General features: G+C 42.5%; 1 protein-coding gene across 3 annotated transcripts; it reads left to right on the top strand.

Annotated features, from left to right (window-relative positions):
* Positions 1–272: 272 nt before the first annotated feature.
* LOC133370472 (kallikrein-14-like) lies at positions 273–21,402 on the top strand. Of its 3 annotated transcripts, none has more exons than XM_061596853.1 (6): positions 273–421; positions 6,896–6,985; positions 12,788–12,968; positions 14,373–14,623; positions 18,260–18,396; positions 20,499–21,402. In XM_061596853.1, the coding sequence occupies exons 2-6, from the start codon at positions 6,943–6,945 to the stop codon at positions 20,652–20,654; spliced, it is 768 nt and encodes a 255-aa protein (XP_061452837.1). In that variant the 5' UTR covers positions 273–421; positions 6,896–6,942; the 3' UTR covers positions 20,655–21,402. The 3 variants fall into 3 exon arrangements, with proteins under 3 accessions (XP_061452837.1, XP_061452835.1, XP_061452836.1); XM_061596851.1 differs by having other exon boundaries at positions 273–430; XM_061596852.1 differs by lacking the exon at positions 273–421 and adding an exon at positions 438–513.
* Positions 21,403–22,635: the final 1,233 nt, after the last annotated feature.

The following is a 22,635-nucleotide window of genomic DNA, read 5'->3' as shown; positions in this document are numbered from 1 at the left end:
GTGACATTCAGATTTCCCCCTCCTCCGCCACCCCTCCCTGGAAGAAGTACATTGGAGGTTCCGCACTTCTCTTGTGCATGCTTTTTACATAGTCCCTATTATGCCCCAGGATGACCCCTGCCTGCAAATGCCCCTTGGCAAAGCTGCAAGAACAATCGTGTGAAGAGGTGGAGGGTGGACCCATCAGCAAGTTGGCCCATGCAACACCTAATGTGGGTTTCCTTGTTGGAGTAGAGATCAGAAGATATATAGCCACGGCTTTGAGTCACAGCAAGAGCCTCAGAAGCAGTGATGCATCAGACAGGGAATCCATTAAGGCCATCCTGCTCCCCTGGCATTTAAATGTTAACCTCTCCACTTAGTTACTCACCTGCTCTCCTCCAGGCATCACTGTTAAAGCTTCTTCCACCCACAGCATCAGGTACGGCAGGTAAGGCTATATACAGATTTACACTTAGGGTTATGTTTGGAAGCTGATCCAGGGGGCAAGAAGCTGTAGTTATTAATCAGCAGGTAAGTCTTATCTTAGCTGTTTTTTAGTTATTTTGTGCATGTGTGTGTGCACGCATCAGTTATTTAGAAATAAAATAACATTTTTTTATCTGGCTCTGGGGATTTATTAGACGGGGAAGCAGGCTAACAGAAATTTGCTTAAATAAATAAATATGATGTCCATCCATCATCCAGCTGCCACCACATCCATGAGCCAAGCTGCAAATGAGTCTGCCACACCTGTACATCTTTGTGCTGTTTCTCTTACAAACTTGCCAATAGAACCTTAGGAGAGATCAAGAGTCATGCTTGATTCCTGTTTCATGGGATGTGGGAAGGCTGTGACAAATAATTTTTGTAAAAATTCCTGTGGTTGTTTGTTTTAAAAATCCTTCATTATTGTTGTTGTTGTTGTTATATACCGCTTAATGCATAGACTTCTAAATTGGTTGGATTATAGACCAGGAGAGACCTGCAGGCTAAGGCAATGTGTTCAAGATGAATAGCTGGATTCTAAGAGCTGAAGTAAAATTGCGCAAAAGTTGGAATTCTGATGATTTTTTTCCAAATTTGAAGTTCAGATTTTGCAATGCATATGATACTTGAGAATCCTATGCACCACGGGTTTCAGATTAGTAAAGTACTAATCAAGTAAAGTACACTCAAATGACTGAAGTATCCCTATGAGATTTCAAAATGTGTGAATTTCCATATGAATATCAGAATATTGGGAATTTGGGTGAAATTTGGTTGTTTTGTTGTTGTTGGGGCTCAAGCCTCGCTACAAAAATAGGAACAGTCTCTCTCCCTCTGTCTGTTCAAACCTACTCCAAAATAGGAACATGTACTTAGATTGCAATGCAATACCTTGGAATAGGCCCTATTGAATTGAATGGAACCTGTTTGTGGGTAGATGTGTATTGGGTTGTTCTGTTAGAATGTGAAACTAAAAATGTCAAATTCTGAAATCCAAACTTTAAATTTCAAAATCTTGAATGTGACTATTCCTGAGAAATTGCCTCTCTCTGTACCTCTCTGAGCCATGAATTCATCTTGATTCTCTTTGAAATAGACATGTAAAAAAAGTATCCCCTCATTCAAAATCTAGAATCATATTTCCCCTTGCATATCACAGGGTTGTGTTCCAGCTGTGGGAGACTACTCTGATTGTCATGTGCCACTTATATATGCCAGTAAGGCATCTTAAAAAATAAGTTGTTTGCCGACGAGTGGGGAGCGGATGTCCTCTTCTCTTATAGTCTGTTGTGAGTCAATTCTTTATTATGGTCAATAGCTAGCATAAAACTCTCAAAAGAGAAAGTTATCCAAATATACAGGAGAATAAAATACAGTAAAATAGGATAAAATGGAATAAGACAAGATTGCTAAAACAATATTATAACATTCCAAAAGGAAAAGAAGAAATTTACAAGATGGCTAGGATCAATTCCTGATACGTTTTACTCACTGCAGTGCAAAATTTGGCAACACTAAGAGTGGTAGTATTTTGGTCGGAAAAGAGTAAAGAAATTTACAATGCATCTGATCGTCCTGGGGATTTCATCATGAGAGTTTAAATTACAGTTCTGCGTAAATCATGATAGAAAAAGCAGTAGAGGAGGACATGGGTCACCATTTCCACCTCTCAAAGTCACAAGGGCACTTACAGTTATGGTAAGGGATTTTTTGATATCTTCCCTTCAAAACTGCTGAGGGAAGGCTTTTCTTGGAATTTGGAAAAAGGGATTAAACTGTCCCTAGGCTGTGGTCCAGTACACAAAATAAAAACAAATGCACATAAATTTTTCTTGGGGTTGGAAGCAAGTGAGGCTTGGCTTCCTGTTCCATGGAGGGGGGGAGGCAAAGTAAGTGCATCCTTTTTGTGCCAGTGTGCATGTTGCCCAGGGATGGGCAAGTTTGTCCATCTTGGTTTCTCTATATTTCCCATTTTACCAGTCATAAATTAAGTTCTCCACATTTCTGTATCAGTCTGAGATTTTTTATTTAACATCCTCATGAAAATTGTCAGCATTTTAGTGTACCTTTCTCCTAAGATGCACATTTGTGAATGACCTTTTGCCTAATACAGTAGGGCCCCACTCATACAGCGGGTTACGTTCTGGACCCCCGCTGTAAAGCAAAAACCGCTGTAAAGTGGAACGCATTGAAGATAATGGTGCGCGTTGCGCAAAAATGATGCGAAAATGGCGCGCAACGAGCAAAGATCGCCGTAAAAGCAGAACAGGCGCCGTAGGAGTGGGGCCTTTCTGCAATTGACAACCGCTGTATTAGCGCAACGCTGTAAAGCAAAGCGCTGTAAAGCGGGCCCCTACTGTATACACCTTTATGTGTGTACTTGTAGCTAATATCCACCTTGCATGCAAACTTGCCTGAAATAATGATTTTTTTTGTATGTTATTTTCATAGATCTCTGCATTTGTATGCACGCTTTCCCCTAAAATAGTTTTGGAACACATTATTTGGAGAGCTGCATCACAAAATTCTGAGATTTCAAAGGATAGTTGCATTTTGATTCTCGTATTGTTTTGCGAAACATGATTTCATTTTGCATTAAAATGCAGACTGAAATGAATTTCTCCCCAATCCCGTGTGTGTGTGTGTGTGTGAGAGAGAGAGACAGAATATGCAAATTAATGTCCCAGAAAAGGGGTTTGTGTGAATTCCTTGTTTTTGGGGGGCGAGGCAGGGATGAGTGTTGAATTCCGCCTTTTGGTGGCTGATGCAGCAACTTCCATTTTTACCTTTAACATCTTAAAAACTTTATATTCAATGGGAACCATCTTCCTTTTGCAGCGGCTGCCATTCCCAGCCTCTGATATGCCTCAGAATGATGCTGCTGCATCCTTGTCATTTGTAGGTGAAGGAAATTAGGATTGTCCTTCTGAGAGCTGAGCTGTGTTGCTGCCACAAATCGTAGCAAGAATGTTTTTAAAAATCTAAAAGTTTCTTAAAAAAAAAAAAACACAAGAAAATGGAAGAAGCTGCCCTGGCCACTGCTGGCATAGGCAAGAGGTGAATGTTGAAGTACGCATCCCTTGCAAATGAGGGGAAAGGCCTCAAAATGTGTGGCCCATGAACAGGACTGAAATATTTGCAGGGCACTTCAGTACAGTCCTGCTCCCCTCCAAACCATGACACTGTTGTTGCAGCCTGGCACAATACACAGCCATTTTAAAAGGGCCCCCCTAGTCTCTATCTCCCTGTGTTGCTGGTGGCTTCTTAAATAATGCAATATTCCCAGCTATTACTCCCATGGTTGAGTATATTAGGCTTTCCCTGCTGTTCACTAGAATTAAATGTATGGTCACCACTGGCAACTGTATTTGTGGACCCCAGATAACAAGTTGTCTAATTCCTAATAGACCTAAGTTAGCTGTGTCCATTAATTTCAATAGGTCTACACTGAGCAGGACTGGCACTAGACACAATCCACAGTTCAATCATTTGGAATAGTAGAGTTGGAAGGGGTCTATAAGGCCATCAAGTCCAACCCCCTGCTCAATGCAGAAATCCAATTTAAAGCATACCCACCAGGCCTCCAGTGTTGGAGAGCCCACCACGTCCCTAGGCAATTGGTTGCATTGTTGTCCTGCTCTAATAGTTAAGAGGTTTTTCCCGATGTTCAGCCAAAATCTCACTTCCTGTAACTTGAGCCCATTATTCCTTGCCCTGCACTCTGGGATGATTGAGAGGGGATCCTAGCCCTCCTCTGTGACAACCTTTCAGGCACTTGAAGAGTGCTATCATATCTTCCCTAAGTCTTCTCTGTTTTAGTGTCTCCTCATAGGGCTTTGTTTCCAGTACCCTGATCATGTGTTGTGTCCAGAACTGGATGCAGTACTCAAGAAGAGGCCTAACCAGTGCCGAATAGTGGGAAACTAGTACTTCATGTGATTTGGAAACTATACTTCTGTTAATGCAATCTAAAATAGCATTCGCCTTTTTTGGAGCCACATCACACAAGGTTAATACTTCCACTCTTGTTCTGGAGACCCTAAAGACTGTGGAGACTATGGGTGCCCTTGTCAAAGCAGCAGAGCTCACAGCAAACTTGCTATCTTTTTTCCATGGCAGAACTTTTGAAATAGGCATAAATTCAACAGATGAAGCATTTCCTAGAATGGAAATTGTATGGTTGGAAATGATCCAAGTATTGAATTTCTTATTACCATATAAGCATACAATAGCCCTTCCAGGAAAAAAAAAAGTGGCACCAATGCTGGTGTGTATTTGTCTCCATGCACCCTCCAGGCTGTCAGGACTCAGACACAACATATCTGTTGGTTGAAACCTGGGATTTCCTTTATCCACAGACAGGGATCCTGTTGCCCTTCAGATGCTGTTGGACTCCAACTCCCATCAGTCTCTGTGAGCATGAGTTGTAGTCCAACAACATCTAGAACAGAATAGCCCAAAATGCATTTGGGGGCCCACTTCACATTTTTTTATCATATATTTGTATGGTGGTGGTGGGTTATAGTCAACTATGTGTTACTCAGAGAAGGCCAAGTGAAATTCATAGACCTAAGCAGTGGCACTATCATAGTAAATGAGGTTTATCCAAGGCACGATTATTGTTAATTGAAATTAATACTCAGTTAATGATGACCATTAATTTCAACTCTGAGTTAAAAGCTACTTTGAACAGGACTAGCATTAGATACAATCCAGTACAGCTGCTGTGGCCCATCTTAGATTAGTCTGCAATTCCATAGTGGGTCCTGATCCACCAGTTGAAGACCAATTATCTAGAGCACAAGTGGGGAACCTTTGTCCTCCAGCTGTTACCAAACTACAATTCTGATCATCCCTGGCCATTGACCAGGCTTGCTGGGGCTGATGGGAGTTGTAGTTCAGCAACACCTGGAGGGCCAAAGGTTCCCCACTCCTCATCCAGAGGGCCACAGGTTTCCCATACCTGCTGTAGTCCAATACTTTAACCCAGAGGTGGGCAATATTTGATCTTCCAGATGATGTTGGACACAACCTTGAGCAGAAGAACTGCCATGATTTTACTCCATATACATTAAAACATGACTAAAATAAAAATAAAATAAAAGAACTTCTTAATATACTAAAAAAATTCAATGTAGATAAAAAGACAGAGAGGAATGCAATTAGACAGCCTAAGGTGGATAAACAAAGCTTCCCCCAAAGAATCCTGGAAATTTTAGTTTGTTAAGAGTGCTGAGAGTTGTTTGCAGGCCCCCCAATTCTCCTCACACAGCTACAATTCTCAGAGTGGGTTAACAGTACATGCCTCTTCCCAGGCAACTCTAAGAATTGTAGTTCTGTACATGGAATGGGGCTTTCCTAACAACTCCCAGCACCCGAACTACATTTCCCAGGATTCTTTGGGGAAAGCCATGACTGTTTAAAATAGTATGATATTGCTTTAAATGTGTAGTACAGATGGTGCCTCGGAGTTATGGGATTGTATTCAATGCTAGTCCTACTCAGAGTAGATCCATTGGAATTAATCTATATGACTAAGGTTGCAATACTATACACACTTATCTGGGAGTAAGTCCCACTGAGCTCAATAAGAATTACTTCTGAGTAGAAATGTATAGGATTGCACTTTAAGTTAGGTCTACTCATTTCAGTGTGTCTGCTCTGAGTGGAACTTAGTTTAAATATCCCATGGGATACAATAATGTACTGCTCTAAGGAACGACATATCTCTTTTTCAAAGTGGCTTAAAGTTTTGTTCTCATGTTTGCTACTTATTTCATACATTTATATCTTCCTCTTCAGCTCCCAAAGGGCTCTTCAAGTAGCTAACAATTTTTATGTATACTGTGTGGATAGATAGATAGATAGATAGATAGATAGATAGATAGATAGATAGATAGATAGATAGATAGATAGATAGATAGATAGATAGATAGATAGATAGATAGATAGATAGATTATTGTTTTTCTTCTTCATTTCTATGATTTGATTATAATTGGTGCTCTTATAGACAACAAACCAGGCACCTGGTTGGCCGCTGTGAGAACAGGATGCTGGACTAGATGGGCCACTGGCCTGATCCAGCAGGCTCTTCTTATATTCTTATGTTCTTAAAAAAACTGAATTAATTACCAAAGGCAAGCAATTATGTCCTTGTTCCCATTCAACCCCACCCCTGTGGGATCACACATGTCCTTGACCGAACAGGAAGTGTTTACCTTGATGCTTGCTTCAGCATAAAAACTAATGATAATGTATCTGAATAATAATTACTGGAGAATTCTTTACATAAACAATTACAGATGATAATGTTGTTCAGTATCATCATTTGGGTGTGTACCATGGCCCCGAATGAGGACCAGTGACAGTGACGCAGTCTGACAGACATCCATCACAATTGTTCCCTGTAAATCTTTTGCCCTGCAGCAAATTTCTTAGGAAGACTGATCTTCTCTTGATCCGCCAGCGCAACTATGAAGCTGTTGGCCTTTGGGCTGCTTCTGATGAGCTCTGCAGGTAAGGAAATGAGCTAAGTAACTCTGGGGAGCAAAAACAGTTGGTGACACATGGTTCCCCCCCTTATTTTCTTCTTTCATTGTTCTACTTCCACTGTATGTCTCTGAATACCAGTTGCTGGGAATCACAAGTGGGGAGAACAATGTTGTGCTAAGGTCCTGCTTGTGGGTTTCCCATAGGCATCTGGTTGACCACTGTGAGAACAGGATGCAAGACTAGATGCACCATTGGCCTGATCCAGCAGGCTCTTCTTAGGTTCTTGTATTCATAAAGTAGATAGTATCAGAGGGCAACTGTTTACTCCTGGACATCTCCTCCAAAGCAGCCTGCTACTAAAGGCTTTCTTTCCATGGTAGACATTTTGGCTGGAATCCTGAGCACATGTAGGCTACTTGAAGGTCCTGCTGGAGTCTGTACAGTTGAAGCAGATGGGTGTCTTTTCAGGAGTGTTGTTATTATTGATTTTATTGATTTTTGAAATGTATATCCCTCCAACATGGCTTTTAGAATGTCATAAGATGCCCCTCCTAATTCTTTGGAGTTGGCAGTTTCTCAGGGGATAGCAACATTTCGTAACAGGTTCAAGGGACTTACCTTTGGCAGCTGCTGATTCAGGCCTCTCTGTTTTCCTCCACCACCGGTGGTTGCTATTTTTGGCCACGAGGAAGGGCTGCCATTTTCCCCACCCAGAATTACTGCATCCAGTGCATTTGGGAGGAAAATAAGATGGCAGCTGGAGGCAACCTAAAAAAACCCCTGTTATCTCAGCATTGGAGTAAGACTCATCTGCCAGTTGAAGATTCAATAGTCAGTCTGGTACATGACAGTGAGGAGGTGCCATCTTGTCAGCAAAATGTATGAGGGGGACTAAGGTGTTTCCCTTCTGGTTGAAGCCGCCAGTGGGGGCTGCCACTCCCTCCCCCCCCCACGATGCTACGTCCAACATATTTTTAGGAAAATAACATGGCAATTGGGAACAACCTTGAGGCCCTCTGCTATTTCAGTGTTGAAGTAAGAACTGGATGCCAGGTCAGTCAGCTGAAAATTCAGCAGTCAATCTGGTACTTGACATCAGGGGTGCCAACTTTGCCTCAGGCAGCAAAATGTCTTGGGGGCTCCTGGAGGGGTTACCTTCTGGTTGAAGCTTTTCCTACATTTTAACTCAATTTGAATTCTGTCTTTTTTATACATTAAAGATTTGTGTGGATTTTAAATGGACAGCCTCACAGATGATCTGACAAGTGATGGATATGGACCTGGGTTGTCAGACAGGAACTCTCTGGAAAGTCCTGACGTGCTCTCTCATTTTCTCATCTGGAAGTCATAATGACCTACCAGACAGGTTGATGTAATGATAAACAAGATAAGATTATAAACATGTTGTATATCAGATAGTGATTAAAAGGATACCTGATGTCAAACAGCACTATAACGAGGTCCAACCTTCCCTGCTTACCAACAAGCAGTCCTGATTTTTCTGGTGTCTGTTCCCAGGCTGCAACCAGATGATGTTTTATTGAACATTCATTCTTTGCACAAAGAACAAAGGTTCATATAACAAAGGTTATATGACATCCAGAGGTCATGACTGAGTATTAGGGATGGGGGAGAAATTTGATTCAGTTTGCATTTAAAACTGAATGTATCAAATTTGCGCTTTCCAAAACAATCTGAGAACCAAAACACAGCCATCCTTTGAAATTCACACTTGTTTGAATTTTGCAATGCAGTTTGCCAACCAAACAATGTTTACAAAAATAAATATATTAGGGGAAAGAGCGCATAAAAATGGATATATTAAAATGGCATTAAAATGCATTATATTAGGTGAATTTGCTTGCAAAAACCTGTACATTAGTCAGAACTGCATACAAAAATTTGTTTATTAGGAAAAATTTGTACTAAAATCCTGAAGAATTTTCATGAGGATTTTTTAAAAAAAATAAAAATTTGCAAATTGCTACAGAGGTGTGGAGAACTGAATTTAACACTGGAAAAATGAGAAACTGAGATAATTGAAATTGGCAGATCCTTCCATCCTTACTGAGCATTCATCCTAACTGGGTTGCATGGAGATTCTATGACTTCTGTCAACCAATCATTACCTTGGACTTTTTAGTGCATTTCTCATGACTTTCCTTGCTGCAAAAACTCCCTTCCTTTTTAAAAATTGGGTTTGTTGCACCAGAGCACTTAGATCCACTTTAATCCACTAGCCATGATGGCTATGTTCCACCTCCACTTTCAGAGGCACCATGCCTCTGGATGCCAATTTCTGGGAATCACAATATTGTATTATTTCACAATTTAAAAAGGAAAAAAAAAGGGGGGGGGGAGAGATCTTGACCAAATTTTCCAGGGCAACTCTCATGAAATCTAGTTCATAAAATAAACCATCAGTATAAAAATATAAAGAAATACAAATAAGGTATATCCACAAAGTTTAAAAGAGCTGTTAAAAGTTCTTTTTTAAAGAGCTTGGATGTTTAAGTCTTTACCCCTTGCTTAAAATTTAGCAGTTGTAGACACCAGGCAAGCCTTTCTGGCAGGAGTGTAGTCGTGCAGTGTCTCGGGGGGTCTTAGACCCTTTACGTTTTTGGGGCAGGGTCCCAGCAGAGTCCCTATGTCTCCATCATCCTACAAGCCAATCCGCATGAAAGGGAAGGGTGTTAGCCACTGATAAGAGTCTTCTAACATGCTTCCTTGTGCTTTTCTGTGGATTGGAGCCAATCAGAGTGAAAGGAGGTGAGTCACTGAGAAAATTCTTCTTGGTAGGTAATACTCTCCTCTTTCATGCTTACTGGTTCCTATGTATTATCAAGGATCTCATTCTCAACCCCACAGAAAAAAAATAGGGAGGGGGCACGGTTGTGATTAACATGAAGGGACCCTGCACTTCTGAATTTGCCACTATACTACTGCTTTTTGGAAAGACCATTCCACATATGGGGCATCACCACTGGGGCCTTTTAGTTTAGAGAAAAGATGAGTAAGGTGACATGATAGAAGTGTATAAAATAATGCAAGGCATAAAGAAAGTGGACAGAGAAAAGTTTTTCTCCCTCTCTCCTAACACTAGAACTCATGGACATCCAATGAAGCTGAATGTTGGAAGGTTCAGGACAGACAAAAGAAAGTACTTCTTCACATAGCGTATAGTAAAATTATGGAATTTCCTCCCACAAGATGCAGTGATGGCCACCAACCTGGATGGATTTAAAAGAGGATTATACAAATTCATGGAGGAAAAGGCTATCAATGGCTACTAGCCATGATGGCTATGCTCTGCTTCCATATCTGGAGGCAGTATTCTTCCACTGTGAGAACAGGGTATTGGACTAGATGGGCCATAGACCTGATCCAGCAGGCTCTTCTTATGTTTTTATGTAATGTTGACCACTGAGAAAGCCCTCTTCTTGGTCAACACCTGCTCTAGTTTGGTCGGCAGTGGCACCCAGAAAAGAGTGGACTTTTCATAGTTGAGTTCTGCCTTATGTGAAGTTATCCTGTGTACTGTGGTGCTCTCAGAGCAGGACTTTAGGGCAGAGGTCCAGGGTCCCATTCAGGAGAATGAACAAGCCCCCCCCAAAAAAAGCAACAGGTGTGGCTTACCAAATTATGAAATGTGAAGTAATGCATATTACCACCTACAAAGTACAAATAAGGCTATTATTTAAATCCAGGACTGTGGCTCCGTAGTAGCATCTGCTTTGCATGCAGAAGATCCCAAGTTCAATCCCCGGCATCTCCAGATAGGCTGGGAGAGACTCTTGTCTGCAACCTGGAGAGCCGCTGCCAATCAGTGCAGACAATACTGAGCTAGACAGACCACTGGTCTGACAGTAGAAGGCAGCTTCCTGTACCTGGCTTCACCATTCAGTAAGAACATAAGAACGCAGAAGCCCATTGAGTTCAGCAAATGACTTAGGCCCCAAATATCCAAAAGACCGCCTCCTTCCCTACAGACCCTCTTAGGTGTTAAGATCAGGTTGGCCCTTTGGGTAATTCCAATGCCTCATGGTGGGTGTATTTAGCGACATGCTCCTGACACAATAACAGGGCATTTATTCTGCTTTTATGAGTTGTTCTGTGATGCCTCCCTAATGGTACCACATTATTGCTGCCCGGAGGGGCTGTAGCGCAACAAAAGTGGGACAACCACCACCACCCCTGGAACATTTGTGGTAGGAAAAGTAAAAAGATTTCAGCAGGAAGTTACAGGATATACACTAACTGGAAATGAAGCAGGATAGATTCTGCACAAGTTTTGCAGGCAAAAATATAGCATTGAAAGTGAGATTGTATATGACTGTTCCAATAGGATCATGAGTATCAGTAGTGTACTGGCAGATGCAGAAGTGCAGGGTCCCTTCATGATAGTCATAGTCATGCCCTCTCACAGCCACATCTCCTTTTCCACTTTCCCTCATCTCCCTTGCTCTCTGAATCATCTCTGAGTCGACACTCCACTGCAGCCTAACAGCCAATCAGCATGAAAGGGGAGGCTGTGTGTTAGCTACTAAGAAGAGTTTTCTCAGTGGCTGACTCATCCCTTTTCACTCTGATTGGCTTCAATGAGCACAAAAGGACAAGGACTCTTCTAACACACTCCCCTTTCATGATGATTGGCTCATATATTGGGACCTGGCTGGGACCCTGCTCCCTGAAAAGTAAGAGGTATGTAACCTCCCGTGACCCCAGACAACTATACTCCTGATTAGTACAAATCATCATAAATGTGCAATAAAAAGGATGTCTGGAGGGGCTCTAAAGCAACAGATGGCCATCTAAAGGGATGCCCCTGGAAATGGAAATGGACTGCCTTCAGGTCAATCCCAACTTATGGCAACCCTATGTATAGGGTTTTCACAGTAAGTGGTCTTCAGAGCGGGTTTACCATTGCCTCCCTCTGAGGCTAGTCCTCCCCAGCTGGCTAGGGCCTGATCAGCTTGCCACAGCTGCACAAGCCAGCCCCTTCCTTGTCCGCAACTGCCAGCTGGGGGGCAACTGGACTCCTTGGGACTATGCAGCTTACCCACGGCTGCACAGGTGGAAGGGCACGTAACCCCTGAGCCACTCACTGTGGGGGTGATCTTTAGCTGGCCCTTTATGCCCAGTTATACCCAGGAGACATGAGCAGGGATTTGAACTCACAGACTCTGGACTCCCAGCCAGGCTCTCCTCCCCATAAGACCATTAAGTAGGGATGGAATGATCTGTCAACCTCAATTCTCTCAGTTTCTTATTTTTTCAAACTTAAATTCAGCTCTCCACATTCCTGCAGTAGTTTGAGATTTTTTTAAAAAAAATTCTCATGAAAATTCTCCAGTATTTTAGTGTGAATTTCTTCTAATAAACACATTTTTGTAGATAGTTTTGACAAACATTCACATTTTCTCATCATATAATTTATTTTTGTATATTTTCACTTTTTTATCTTCATTTTTGTGCACACGTTCCACTAATATATGCATTTCATAAACATTGGTTGGCAAACTGCATTACAAAATTCAAATAAGTGTAATTTTGAAGGATGGCTATCTTGTGGTTCTCATATTGCTTTGGAAAGTGCCAGTCTGATAGATTCGGCTTCAAATGCACACTGTATCAAATTCATCCCACATCCCTAACATTAAGTCTAGCTCTAGGATGTAAAATTGCCTAGCTTCACCACTGGGGCAACCCTTGCCTGCTTTAGATTTTTTTTTTTTTAACAGAGACCATTTTTCAGGACTGGCAGATTTCCAGGAAGTGGTATGATGCAAATGTTTTCTTCTGTTTTCGTTGTTGTTGTTTTTGCAGGTTTTGCCCAGGAAGGCATAGGTGACCGAATCATTGGAGGCTATGCTTGCCCATATAACTCCAGAGCCTACCAGGCAGCCATTGTATCTGGACACAGAGGAAACTGGAGAAATTATTGTGGAGGAAGCTTAGTGCATCCGTGTTGGGTGCTTTCAGCAGCACACTGCAAACCCAAACTAGGGTAAGTGAAAGCACTAGTAAGGCACAATGGCAGGGAAGGAAAAGGAATATTTCTTCTGGGACAAGTGATAGTCTTTGCCCTGTGGTCTGGCAGTGTGACCTCAACAAAAGTGAGCTGCAACAAAGTCCCATTGAAATCACTCAGGTCAGGGCTAACAGAACATTTAGTTAAGATTTCATCCTATACGAGTATTGATTACTGCAATGTGCTCTACTTGGGACTGCCACTGGAAATAGTTTGGAAATTTCTGGGGTTGCAGAATTGAGCGGCCTGCAATGGAACAGCCTGCAGGCAGCCTGCAGTGGCTTGTGACTCACTGTGCCATAGAGTTGCTAGGTCTCAAGTCTAGGGATGGGAGAGAAATTCCAAGCTTGGGAACTCCATGCATGAGAGTTTGACAGATGGGTGGGACAACCCACCTGTCAATCCCATGATGTCATAGTGATACCACATGATTGACAGATGAGTTGCCCCACTCACCTGTCAAAGTTGATCCATGGGGCAGGGCCAAATAAAGATCTGGCTCCTGGAGCCAAAAAGATTCCCTGTCCCTGATATTAATTCTGCTATAAATTAAGAAAAGCAGTTTCTTCCTCCTTCGTGAAAAGGGAGGGGAGGGGATGAACGTGAAGATGATCTAGAAATCGTTCAAAGTTCTAACCCAAAATGAACTTAATTTGCCTTTAGTTCACCTGGCAATTATGAGAACTACTTTCAGGTATATATTTTTAAAAATTGAACTAGTTCTGTGAACTTTGTTCATTCCAACTGGTTTTTTTCAATACTGATCTTTATACATTTTTTGAGCCAAGAATTGTGTCTCAGCATTCAGAGAAGGAGGAAATCCAACGGTTAGCTAAAATGCATTCAACACATTAGACTGAGAGAGAGATATTGGATCAATCTGTAGGGTGGGATGGAACTGTCAGTTCTGGTTCTTTCCCTTTCTCATTTTTCCAATCTTAAATTCAGTTCTCCGCATTTCTGCAGAAATTGGTGATTTTTCTGGGGGGGAAATTTCTAGTGGAAAATTCATCCGTGTTTTAGTGCAAGCTTCTCTTAATAAATACATTTTGTTTGCAATCTGTTTGCAAGTTTGCCTAATGTACACCTTTTTGCAAAGCAATTCTCTTTTTTCATTAACAAATGCATTTGTGTACAAACTAATCGGCTGGAGAACTGCATTTGCGAAATTTGGAGAAGTGAGAATTCTGAAGGATGGTTTTGTTTCGTTTCACGCATTGTTTCAGGAACTGTGAATTCGGTAGAGTTAAACGTGAACTGATTCTAATTTCTCCTCCATCCCTATCTGTAATCAGCATCCAGGAAGCTCAAATTCTTCAGTCAATCCTACCTTCCACTGCTCTTTGTTTTTACTCTGTTTCATTTCTGCCTTTCATACAGAATGAAAGTGTGCCTAGGAAAGCACAACTTGAAGAGGGTTGAACAGGGAGAACAGTGCTTGAGTATTGCTGAAGTTAAAGTACACCCAGGCTACAATAGGAGGAAAAACGACAAGGATTACATGCTTCTCCGGCTTAGCCCCTGTGCCAAACTCTCCGAATCCGTGAGGACTGTTCAGCTGCCTAACAGATGCCCTAATGAGGGGAAGCCATGCACTGTCTCGGGCTGGGGCACCATCAAATCTCCTCTAGGTGAGGTTACAAACTTTAGAACAGGGGAGGGGAAGCTCAGACTGCAGGGGCCAAATGTGGCCCTCTTAAGCCTCAGTATCTGACCCACGAGATTCTCCCCAGGCCATACTCCCTTCCCAGCTACGCACCCCTACTGGCCCTTCACACCCTCTGTGAGTGTTTCTGCCTGGTTGGAATGGGCCCTTGAGCCCTGATAGTGCCTCTGGCTTCCCTGGATGGAGGATAAAGAAGGGTGTGTGAGTGTATGTAGCAATCAGCCTGCTGTACAAAGGGGACATTTATTTTAATTGCTCCGCCCACGTTTTCCTCTGGCCCAAACCAAAACTGGCATGTGGAAGGTTGCCCAGAAGGGAATGTGGCCCTCCAGCTGAAAAAGGTTCCCCACCCCTGCTCTAGCAGGAGTGGATCAGATAGGGCAAGAGTGGAAAAGCTCAGCCCTTCAGTCCCCTCCATCTGTCCCATAGGACTCTCCCCAGACTATGCCCCTCAACGGCCCTCAAGTGCTTTTGCCTGGCTGGAATGAGTCTGTAAACTGTGGAATAGCTCTTGCTTGCCTGAACTGAAGATGGAGAGATGTGGACTTGTGTGTGTGTAAACCTCTGACTTTTGTCTGGCTGGAATGCAGCTTACTGGACAAGGGTAAGTGTCATATGCATTCAAGGCATTTTTAAAGTAAGAGTTGTGTGTCCAAATAGACACCCGGTCCTAGCTTGTGGACACCCAGTGGACACAAATGGAAGTGTAAAATTTAATCAGTGAACCAAAAACACACATTCAGATTGGAAGCCACTGACACATCAACTAGAGGTATGACATTTTGGAAAATGGGAATGGACTGCCTTCAAGTCAATCCCGACTTATGGTGACCCTATGAATAAGGTTTTTATGGTAAGCGGTATTCAGAGGGGGTTTACCATTGCCTCCCTTTGAGGCTAGCCCTCCCCAGCTGGCTAGGGCCTGCTCAGCTTGCCACAACTGCACAAGCCAGCCTCTTCTTTGTCCGCAACTGCCAGCTGGGGGGCAACTGGGCTCATTGGGACTATGCAGCTTGCCCACGGCTGCACAGGTGGCAGGGCACATAATCCCTGAGCCACTCAATGTGGGGGTGATCTTTAGCTGGCCCTTTACGCCCAGGAGACATGAGCAGGAATTTGAACTCACAGACTCTGGACTCCCAGCCAGGCTCTCCTCCCCACTGTGCTATACCAGCTGTTAGTGACATTGAACAGAAACAGTAGATCAAGTTCTTGCAAAACACCAGTCATTCTGAAAAACTTCTTAACAAAATCTCTCTCCCTGTACACTGTGATGTCTGGTTTTCTGCATCTTTGTTCTTTCTTCTTCTTTTTTGTAAGAATTCTGCTACAGCAGACTGTGGATGATATGCAGCAGTTTCTAATTTAAATTTGCTTTTTAATCCATGTATTCACTGGTGGGCGGGCAGACTACTAAGAATTTTGCTAGGTTAGTAACTTATGCAAATGCTTTTGGAAGGCTGTATCCACTCCCCCCCCCCATTTTAAAAGTTTGAACCACTTTCACCTCAATCCATATGTCAGGGCTTGTACATGGTAGAGAGGTTTCCAAGTGCAAGCCATCTGAATGATAAAATGCATCCAGTAACAACTCCTTTAAAAAATGGTCTGCATGCATCGCTCTATCTACTTTTTGCCTCTGGCCCTGCCCACCATTGATATGTGACCCCCAGAAGGTTCCCCCCAAGGGAAAGTGGCCCTCACACTGGAAAAGGTTCCTCCTTCCTGAGATAGCCCTTTGCCTATCAGTTGTTTGGTGTATTATGAAGCGATGCTGGAAACTGTGTGGAATGTTAACAACAAAAAATTGATTGTGCTCAGGGTGGCCAGATGCAAAAGAAGACAGGGCTCTTATGCCATCAGTTTTGTTAACCCCGCCCTTCCTTCAAGAATGTAGGGCCATAGGGAACATAGGAAGCTGCCTGTTACTGAATCAGGCCATATTGTCTTCACCAGGTGTGGGGAACCTTTGGCCCTCCATGTTGCTGAATGATGCCTCCAGTCTGCCCCAGAAAACATGGCCAATGGCCAGGGTTGGTGAGAGTTGTAGTTCAGCAGCATCGGGAGGGCCAAGGTTCCTCACACTTGGTCCACACTGACTGACAATAGCTTTCCAGGGTTTTAGGCAGTGGACATTCCCAGCTCTACCTGGAGATGCTGAAGACCGAACTTGGGAAGCATGCAGTGGCAGCTGGTGGCTCCATGTCAGTGGGGCAGTGGAATCCACTCCGGGTTTTACTCCAAATTTTTAAGCAGCTGACCAAGATTCTGAAATCACACAAACCTGTCAAAATAGGGATTTGAAAATGTATTTTCTGTCAAAGTGGGGGCTTAAATGCATACTTTGATCCATTCAAAATATTGAATTGCTGAGAATTGCTCTGCAACCTTTGGAGAAAGGCAGAATCTGGCGAGTAGCTAAGGGCCCCTCCAGAAATATAATTTAATTCTGCACTCATGATGATTTGTGCTCATAGTATCAGGTGGTTACATGCAATCCCACTTTCAATACTGTTTGTTCCTATAAAAATGTTTAGGAAGACATACTTTTTTGTTTCCAGTGCCCCATAACATCCTGCTGAAATCCTGTAACTTTTCATACCACATTCCAGGTTTTATTTTTTGTTTTTTTATCCTGCTTTTGTTGTGCTATAGTGCAAGAGTATACCTCTGGACTGGAGGGGCCCTAAGTTCTGGTTTATTTTTATTTATTATTTATTTGGACAATTTATATACTGCTTGTATTTAAACAAATATCTAAGCAGTCTACAACACAGGTTAAACTTAATTTAACATCTTAATTTTAAAAAAACAAGATTTCCTCATTCTATAAGATGCAATTCACAACTAAACAGTGCATCCTCTTTAGCATCAAAATAAACTTTGCACATAAAAATCAGCTGCAAAAATAGACAGAAAAATCCACATTCTGTTTGTGTATTATTTATTTAACAACATTGTAAAGCATAGTCATCAGCTAAACAAAATAACCTCTAAACATCAGGAAATAAAAGACCCCTTCAGACATTATTTTTATTGCACATTCCTGATGATTTTTGCTCTCCATGCTATTGAGGCAAGCACACAAGATCCTGCTTTCAATACTGCGTGCACTTGCAAACCTTTTGGGGAGGTCACCCTGCCTCACTTCCACTCAGTGCATAATCCCATAATGTCTTGTTGAAATCCTGTAACTTTTCATACCACAAATGTTCTAGTTTATTTTTTGTCCTACTTTTGTTGTGCTATAGCCCCACCAGATAGCAATAATGTAGCGTTAGAACAAAGCAAAGCAAAGTAAATCCACCAGTAATGCACTATGATTGTGTCAAAGACATGTTGCAGAATGCACCCCCAATAAAGCACCAGTCTAGAGCTGCTCAAAATATTGTAAATGAATCAACTAAAAAAGTACAAAACCCACATTTTTAAATAACATGATTGACAATTAGACTAACTGACAGTGAGACTAATTTGCACATTAGATGCGCAGATCAGGCAATTTCTTTCAGGAAATGGTGAAGGTGGAATTCCTGAAGCATCCTAACATTTTCTGTTGTTCGGTTTTTTTCCCTCTTGGTATTTTACATATGTCTTGCAGCTTGGGTCCCTGCACAGCTACAGTGTGCCAATGTCAACATTGTCTCAACAGAGCAGTGCAATCGAATATATCGTGGTGCTATTTCACCGAATATGGTGTGTGCTGGAGTACCACAAGGAGGCACCGACTCCTGCCAGGTGAGAGGAGGGTTGATGGCCACCTTAGGTCCATGCAGAGCGATTTGATCACCTTCTGAGAGGTTAAGAAAGGGTTAAGGTCATGGGGATGGACCGGTCAGTCTATTTCTCATTCCAATCAGCCTATTTCTGGTTTTGCATGTGTTCATTTATACATCTGTTCCCTCCCATTTCAGCATCAATCTATACTTTAAAAATATATATTTTGTATACATACCCTAAAATATACATTTTTATGCATTTTACCCAGAAATAATAATAATAGTATTATATTATAATATAATAACATTGTAACAATGATGATAAATAAATATGTATTTCATATAAAATCTTTATTATTGTTTAATAATAATAATAATAAATTTATTTAGTAAAATGTTTAATGGAACATAGGAACTTGCCTTACACTGAGTCACACCATTGATCCATCTAGCTCAGTATTGTCTGCACTGACTGGCAGCAGCTCTCTAGGGTTTCAGGCAAGGTTCTCTCCCAGCCCTACCTGGAGATTCCGTGTGCTCTGATCTGCATATTGTTCTATTTTTGTTCTTGTATAATTTTATAGTTTAATATAGATTATATATTTAAATTGTTGCAAATAAATAAATAGATCAGGGGCCGCCAATCTTTTCGGACCAGGGAGAACATTTCAAATGTTGAGAAGATGCTGAGGGTTCCCATCACAAAATGGCTGCCCTGAAGGGCTTAGCATAATACAATATTGCTGCCCTGTGGAACATGGCACAACACAAAATTATATAAAGTACAGTCATTGCTGCTTCTCTCCCCCCCCCCCGGCAATCTCATGTTTACCTGCCAATGCTAAACCAAACCCTAGGCTGGCTACCTACTTACCTAGGAGTAAGCCCCATTAAACACAAAGTTATTTACTTCTGAAGTGGACATGTATACCATTGTACTGTGTACGTTAACTGTGCAGTGAATTCTTAATGAGTGCTTGGACATCAGTTCCTGCACAGTAAGAGACATGCCTAAGCCTCTTTGCAAAGTTTTCATATTCTGCATTTGCCATTTGGGGAGAGGATTCTTTAACACCCACTGACACTTATTGTGTAGTATTATTTGCAGAAAATAACTTCTAAGCACTACCTCATATCAGATGAATCCACCACTGGGAAACCGCATCCTGGTTGTTAGGGGAAAAGGAAGGCCAAGCTATGGAGATTTCAAGGACTACTAGAAAATAGGACAGATGTAGGAATGCATAATTTGCTCTGCACCTTGAGATATTTTCTCATTTTGTTTCTTTGATTGCCACCAGATGTTTGGGGATCTACTTTGGTTGTTGTAAGGATTGCTGGAAAATGAAAACTTTAAAGCACTATATGAACATTTAGTTTACGATAATTCCCAGAAGGTGATTAGAAGGCACATGATACAGCAATGTTGCTGAAGCTTATCAGATTAAGGACTGGTTTGTGCCTGGATGAGAGGCTGCTTGGAAGTCCTACAAATACCACCTTGAATTCTATCATGGAAGAAGGCAGGATATAAATGTATTATAATGAGCCAGACCATTGATCCACCTGACTCAGTATAATCTACACTAGAGATGAGGAACCTGTGACCCTCCAAATTTTGTTGGACCTCTCATCAACCCTGGCCATTGGTTATGGTGAGGTGAATGAGGTTGATAGGAGTTGGAGTCCAGACCACAGGTTGCCCACTGCTGTGCTACACTATTGGCTTTCAACGGGTTGGTTGCATCTTACTGTTAGGTTGTAGCCCTTGACCTAAGGTGGATTGCAACAGTGGCACTATCATCATACAAATATGAACATCAGGAAATGGGTCCCCAAATGTTAATTCAGGCTAGATATGAAAAGGTTGAAGACTACTCATCTATATTCACTAGCAGACAGGCCTTCAGAAACCTGGAGACTGAACTTGGAACCTCCACCACCCAGTTCTGTACTCTGGCACTGAGCTATGGACCTCTCCTAGTGAACATAACAAAATCAAGTAGGTTTATTCCACAAAAGAAAGTAGGCCATTTAATTGAGCTTAATGAGCATAAAGTAGAAGAACACACAAGATAGATATGTGCATCCAATGATAATTTCTGCTGCTTCTCCCTGTAGGGTGACTCTGGGGGCCCACTCATCTGCGGCGGGCAACTCGAAGGCGTGGTTTCTTGGGGAACATTCGTGTGTGCACAGACAGGGAATCCAGGTGTGTACGCCAAAGTGTGCTGCATTGTGCCTTGGATCCAGAAGACGATAAATAACAAGTGGTGACTCACTTCCATGATGCAGAACTCAGTGGAAGAAGAAGGTTCCGCAAAAAGACCCTGAAGATCAATCAGCCCCCTGGCACAGTAGTTTTTCTTTCCCTTACTTGTTGTGAAGGACATTCCATATTTAGCAAGGCTCTCCCCAAGGCTGGCTTGCACTATTTTGCTGCCCAAAGAGAAAATTAATGTTGCTGCACCCCCTGTTCTCCATCACGCTGTATTGGCGGGGAGCAATTGTAAACTTTAAGAATGAATGGAGTGGAAGAAAGGGGCTGCAAGAAGAGAAACAGAATGGGGGGGTTAAATACAGCCATCCCCATCTTTGGCTGTGTTGTGGGGAGAGCAGGGGACTTGTGGGTGGCGGAAGCAGAAAACAGCTGCCCTGCAGTGCCATTCCAGAGTGGGGCTAAGATAGCAACAGTGAATGAGTAGGTGCTACCTTTAAAAGATGGTTCCAATTTTGTTTTGTGGTTTCTGACTCTCAGCTTTTGTTCTTCCAACAGCTCCCACTTCTCATTAGGCCAGCTTTTTTCTCCATGTGATTTTCTTGTCCACCAGAAATTGGTATATAAGGTTAATAAACATAGCAGGATCCAGGTATTTGCTTGACAAAGTGCTTGGGACCAAAAAGGAATATCACTGTTTGGGGATGTCTGTATGATTGTGGAATGCCCTTGTTTAAAGGAGGGGAAAATTCCTGGAAAATGCAGTACTAATCCCCTTGATTATGCTGATTAAAAAACTCACCCTGATTTCCTATCCATGTTTTCCTTTTTAATTTGTTCGTTTTTGTGTGTGTAGAACTGGATGCGGGGCTCATCCTCCTGCAGCCCCAAAGAACATTCACCTCTTTCATTCAGTAAGCTCCAATGTTCAGTGACAACATTCTGCCAATTAGCAGCTGTCCTTCCACACTTGGTGTTCACTCTAGGACTGCCACACTTTGTCAACTCACTTCTTATGGGGCATCGATATATTTATATGTGCATATATTTATATATGTATTCTAAAAGGTATTTAGATACTTGTTTCTGCTGAGAACTGCATTGCAACATTCAGAAGAGTGCACAATCTGCAAGAAAATTGTGTTCCCATGCACACATCAGTCCGCAGGGGGCAGACCAGACCAGCTGGTGTTGAAATCTGCAAAGAACAAATTCTTCAAGAATCCCAGGCATCCACATCATTCCCACTAGTGGGGATGGAACATAGACGGATGCCCTGAGACAAAAAGCACCATCTCCAAATCAGCTGGAGTTCTGCAGGGAGCTTATGGTGCAACAGCAGTGAAAGGATAGCGCTAAAGCTGCCAGTCTGGGAACTTTCCAGACAGTGGTAGCTGGTGGTTCCCATGTCAGTGGAGCAGTGGGATCTGCTCTGTGTTTTAGTCCTAGCTTTTGAGGAGCTGTCCAGGGTGCTGAAACTTTTGACAGCTCATTGAAAGTTCAGAGTAAAACCCAGAGCAGATTCCACGGCCCCCACTGACATGGGAGCAACCAGCCAACACTCAGTCCAGATGATGGACACAAACAACAGGAGTAGCTATCTCACATCATGCCTTCCTTGCCATCTTCCTAGGGTCATCTGGTGGTCCAGTGTTGGAAAAAGGGAGCTGAACTTGTGTCTGTCTGGACCACCTATGCTCTAGGATTGCCATATGAAGCTTTTCCTAACACTTTAGATCGGGGTGGGGAGCCTCAGGCCTCAGGTCCAAATGCGGCCCTTCAGGCCTCTCCATCTGGCCCTTGAGCGTTGGGACTCTCCCCATGCCACACACCTCTCTCCCCAGGCTACACCCCTCACTGGTCTTGCTTCACATCCTTCTTAAGTGGTTCTGCCAGGCTGAAATATATCCTTGAACTCTGATCATGCCTCTTGCTTGCCTGAGTGGAGGACAAAGAGGAGTGGGTGAGCGGGTATAGTAACTAGCCTACTGCGCAAAGGTAACATTTACATCCATTGTTCCACTCTCTTTTGCCTCTAGC

This window comes from Rhineura floridana, chromosome 15, assembly GCF_030035675.1.
Source record: "Rhineura floridana isolate rRhiFlo1 chromosome 15, rRhiFlo1.hap2, whole genome shotgun sequence".
In the NCBI taxonomy this organism is placed as follows: Eukaryota; Metazoa; Chordata; class Lepidosauria; order Squamata; family Rhineuridae; genus Rhineura; species Rhineura floridana.
This window is presented reverse-complemented; position numbering and strand designations above follow the sequence as displayed.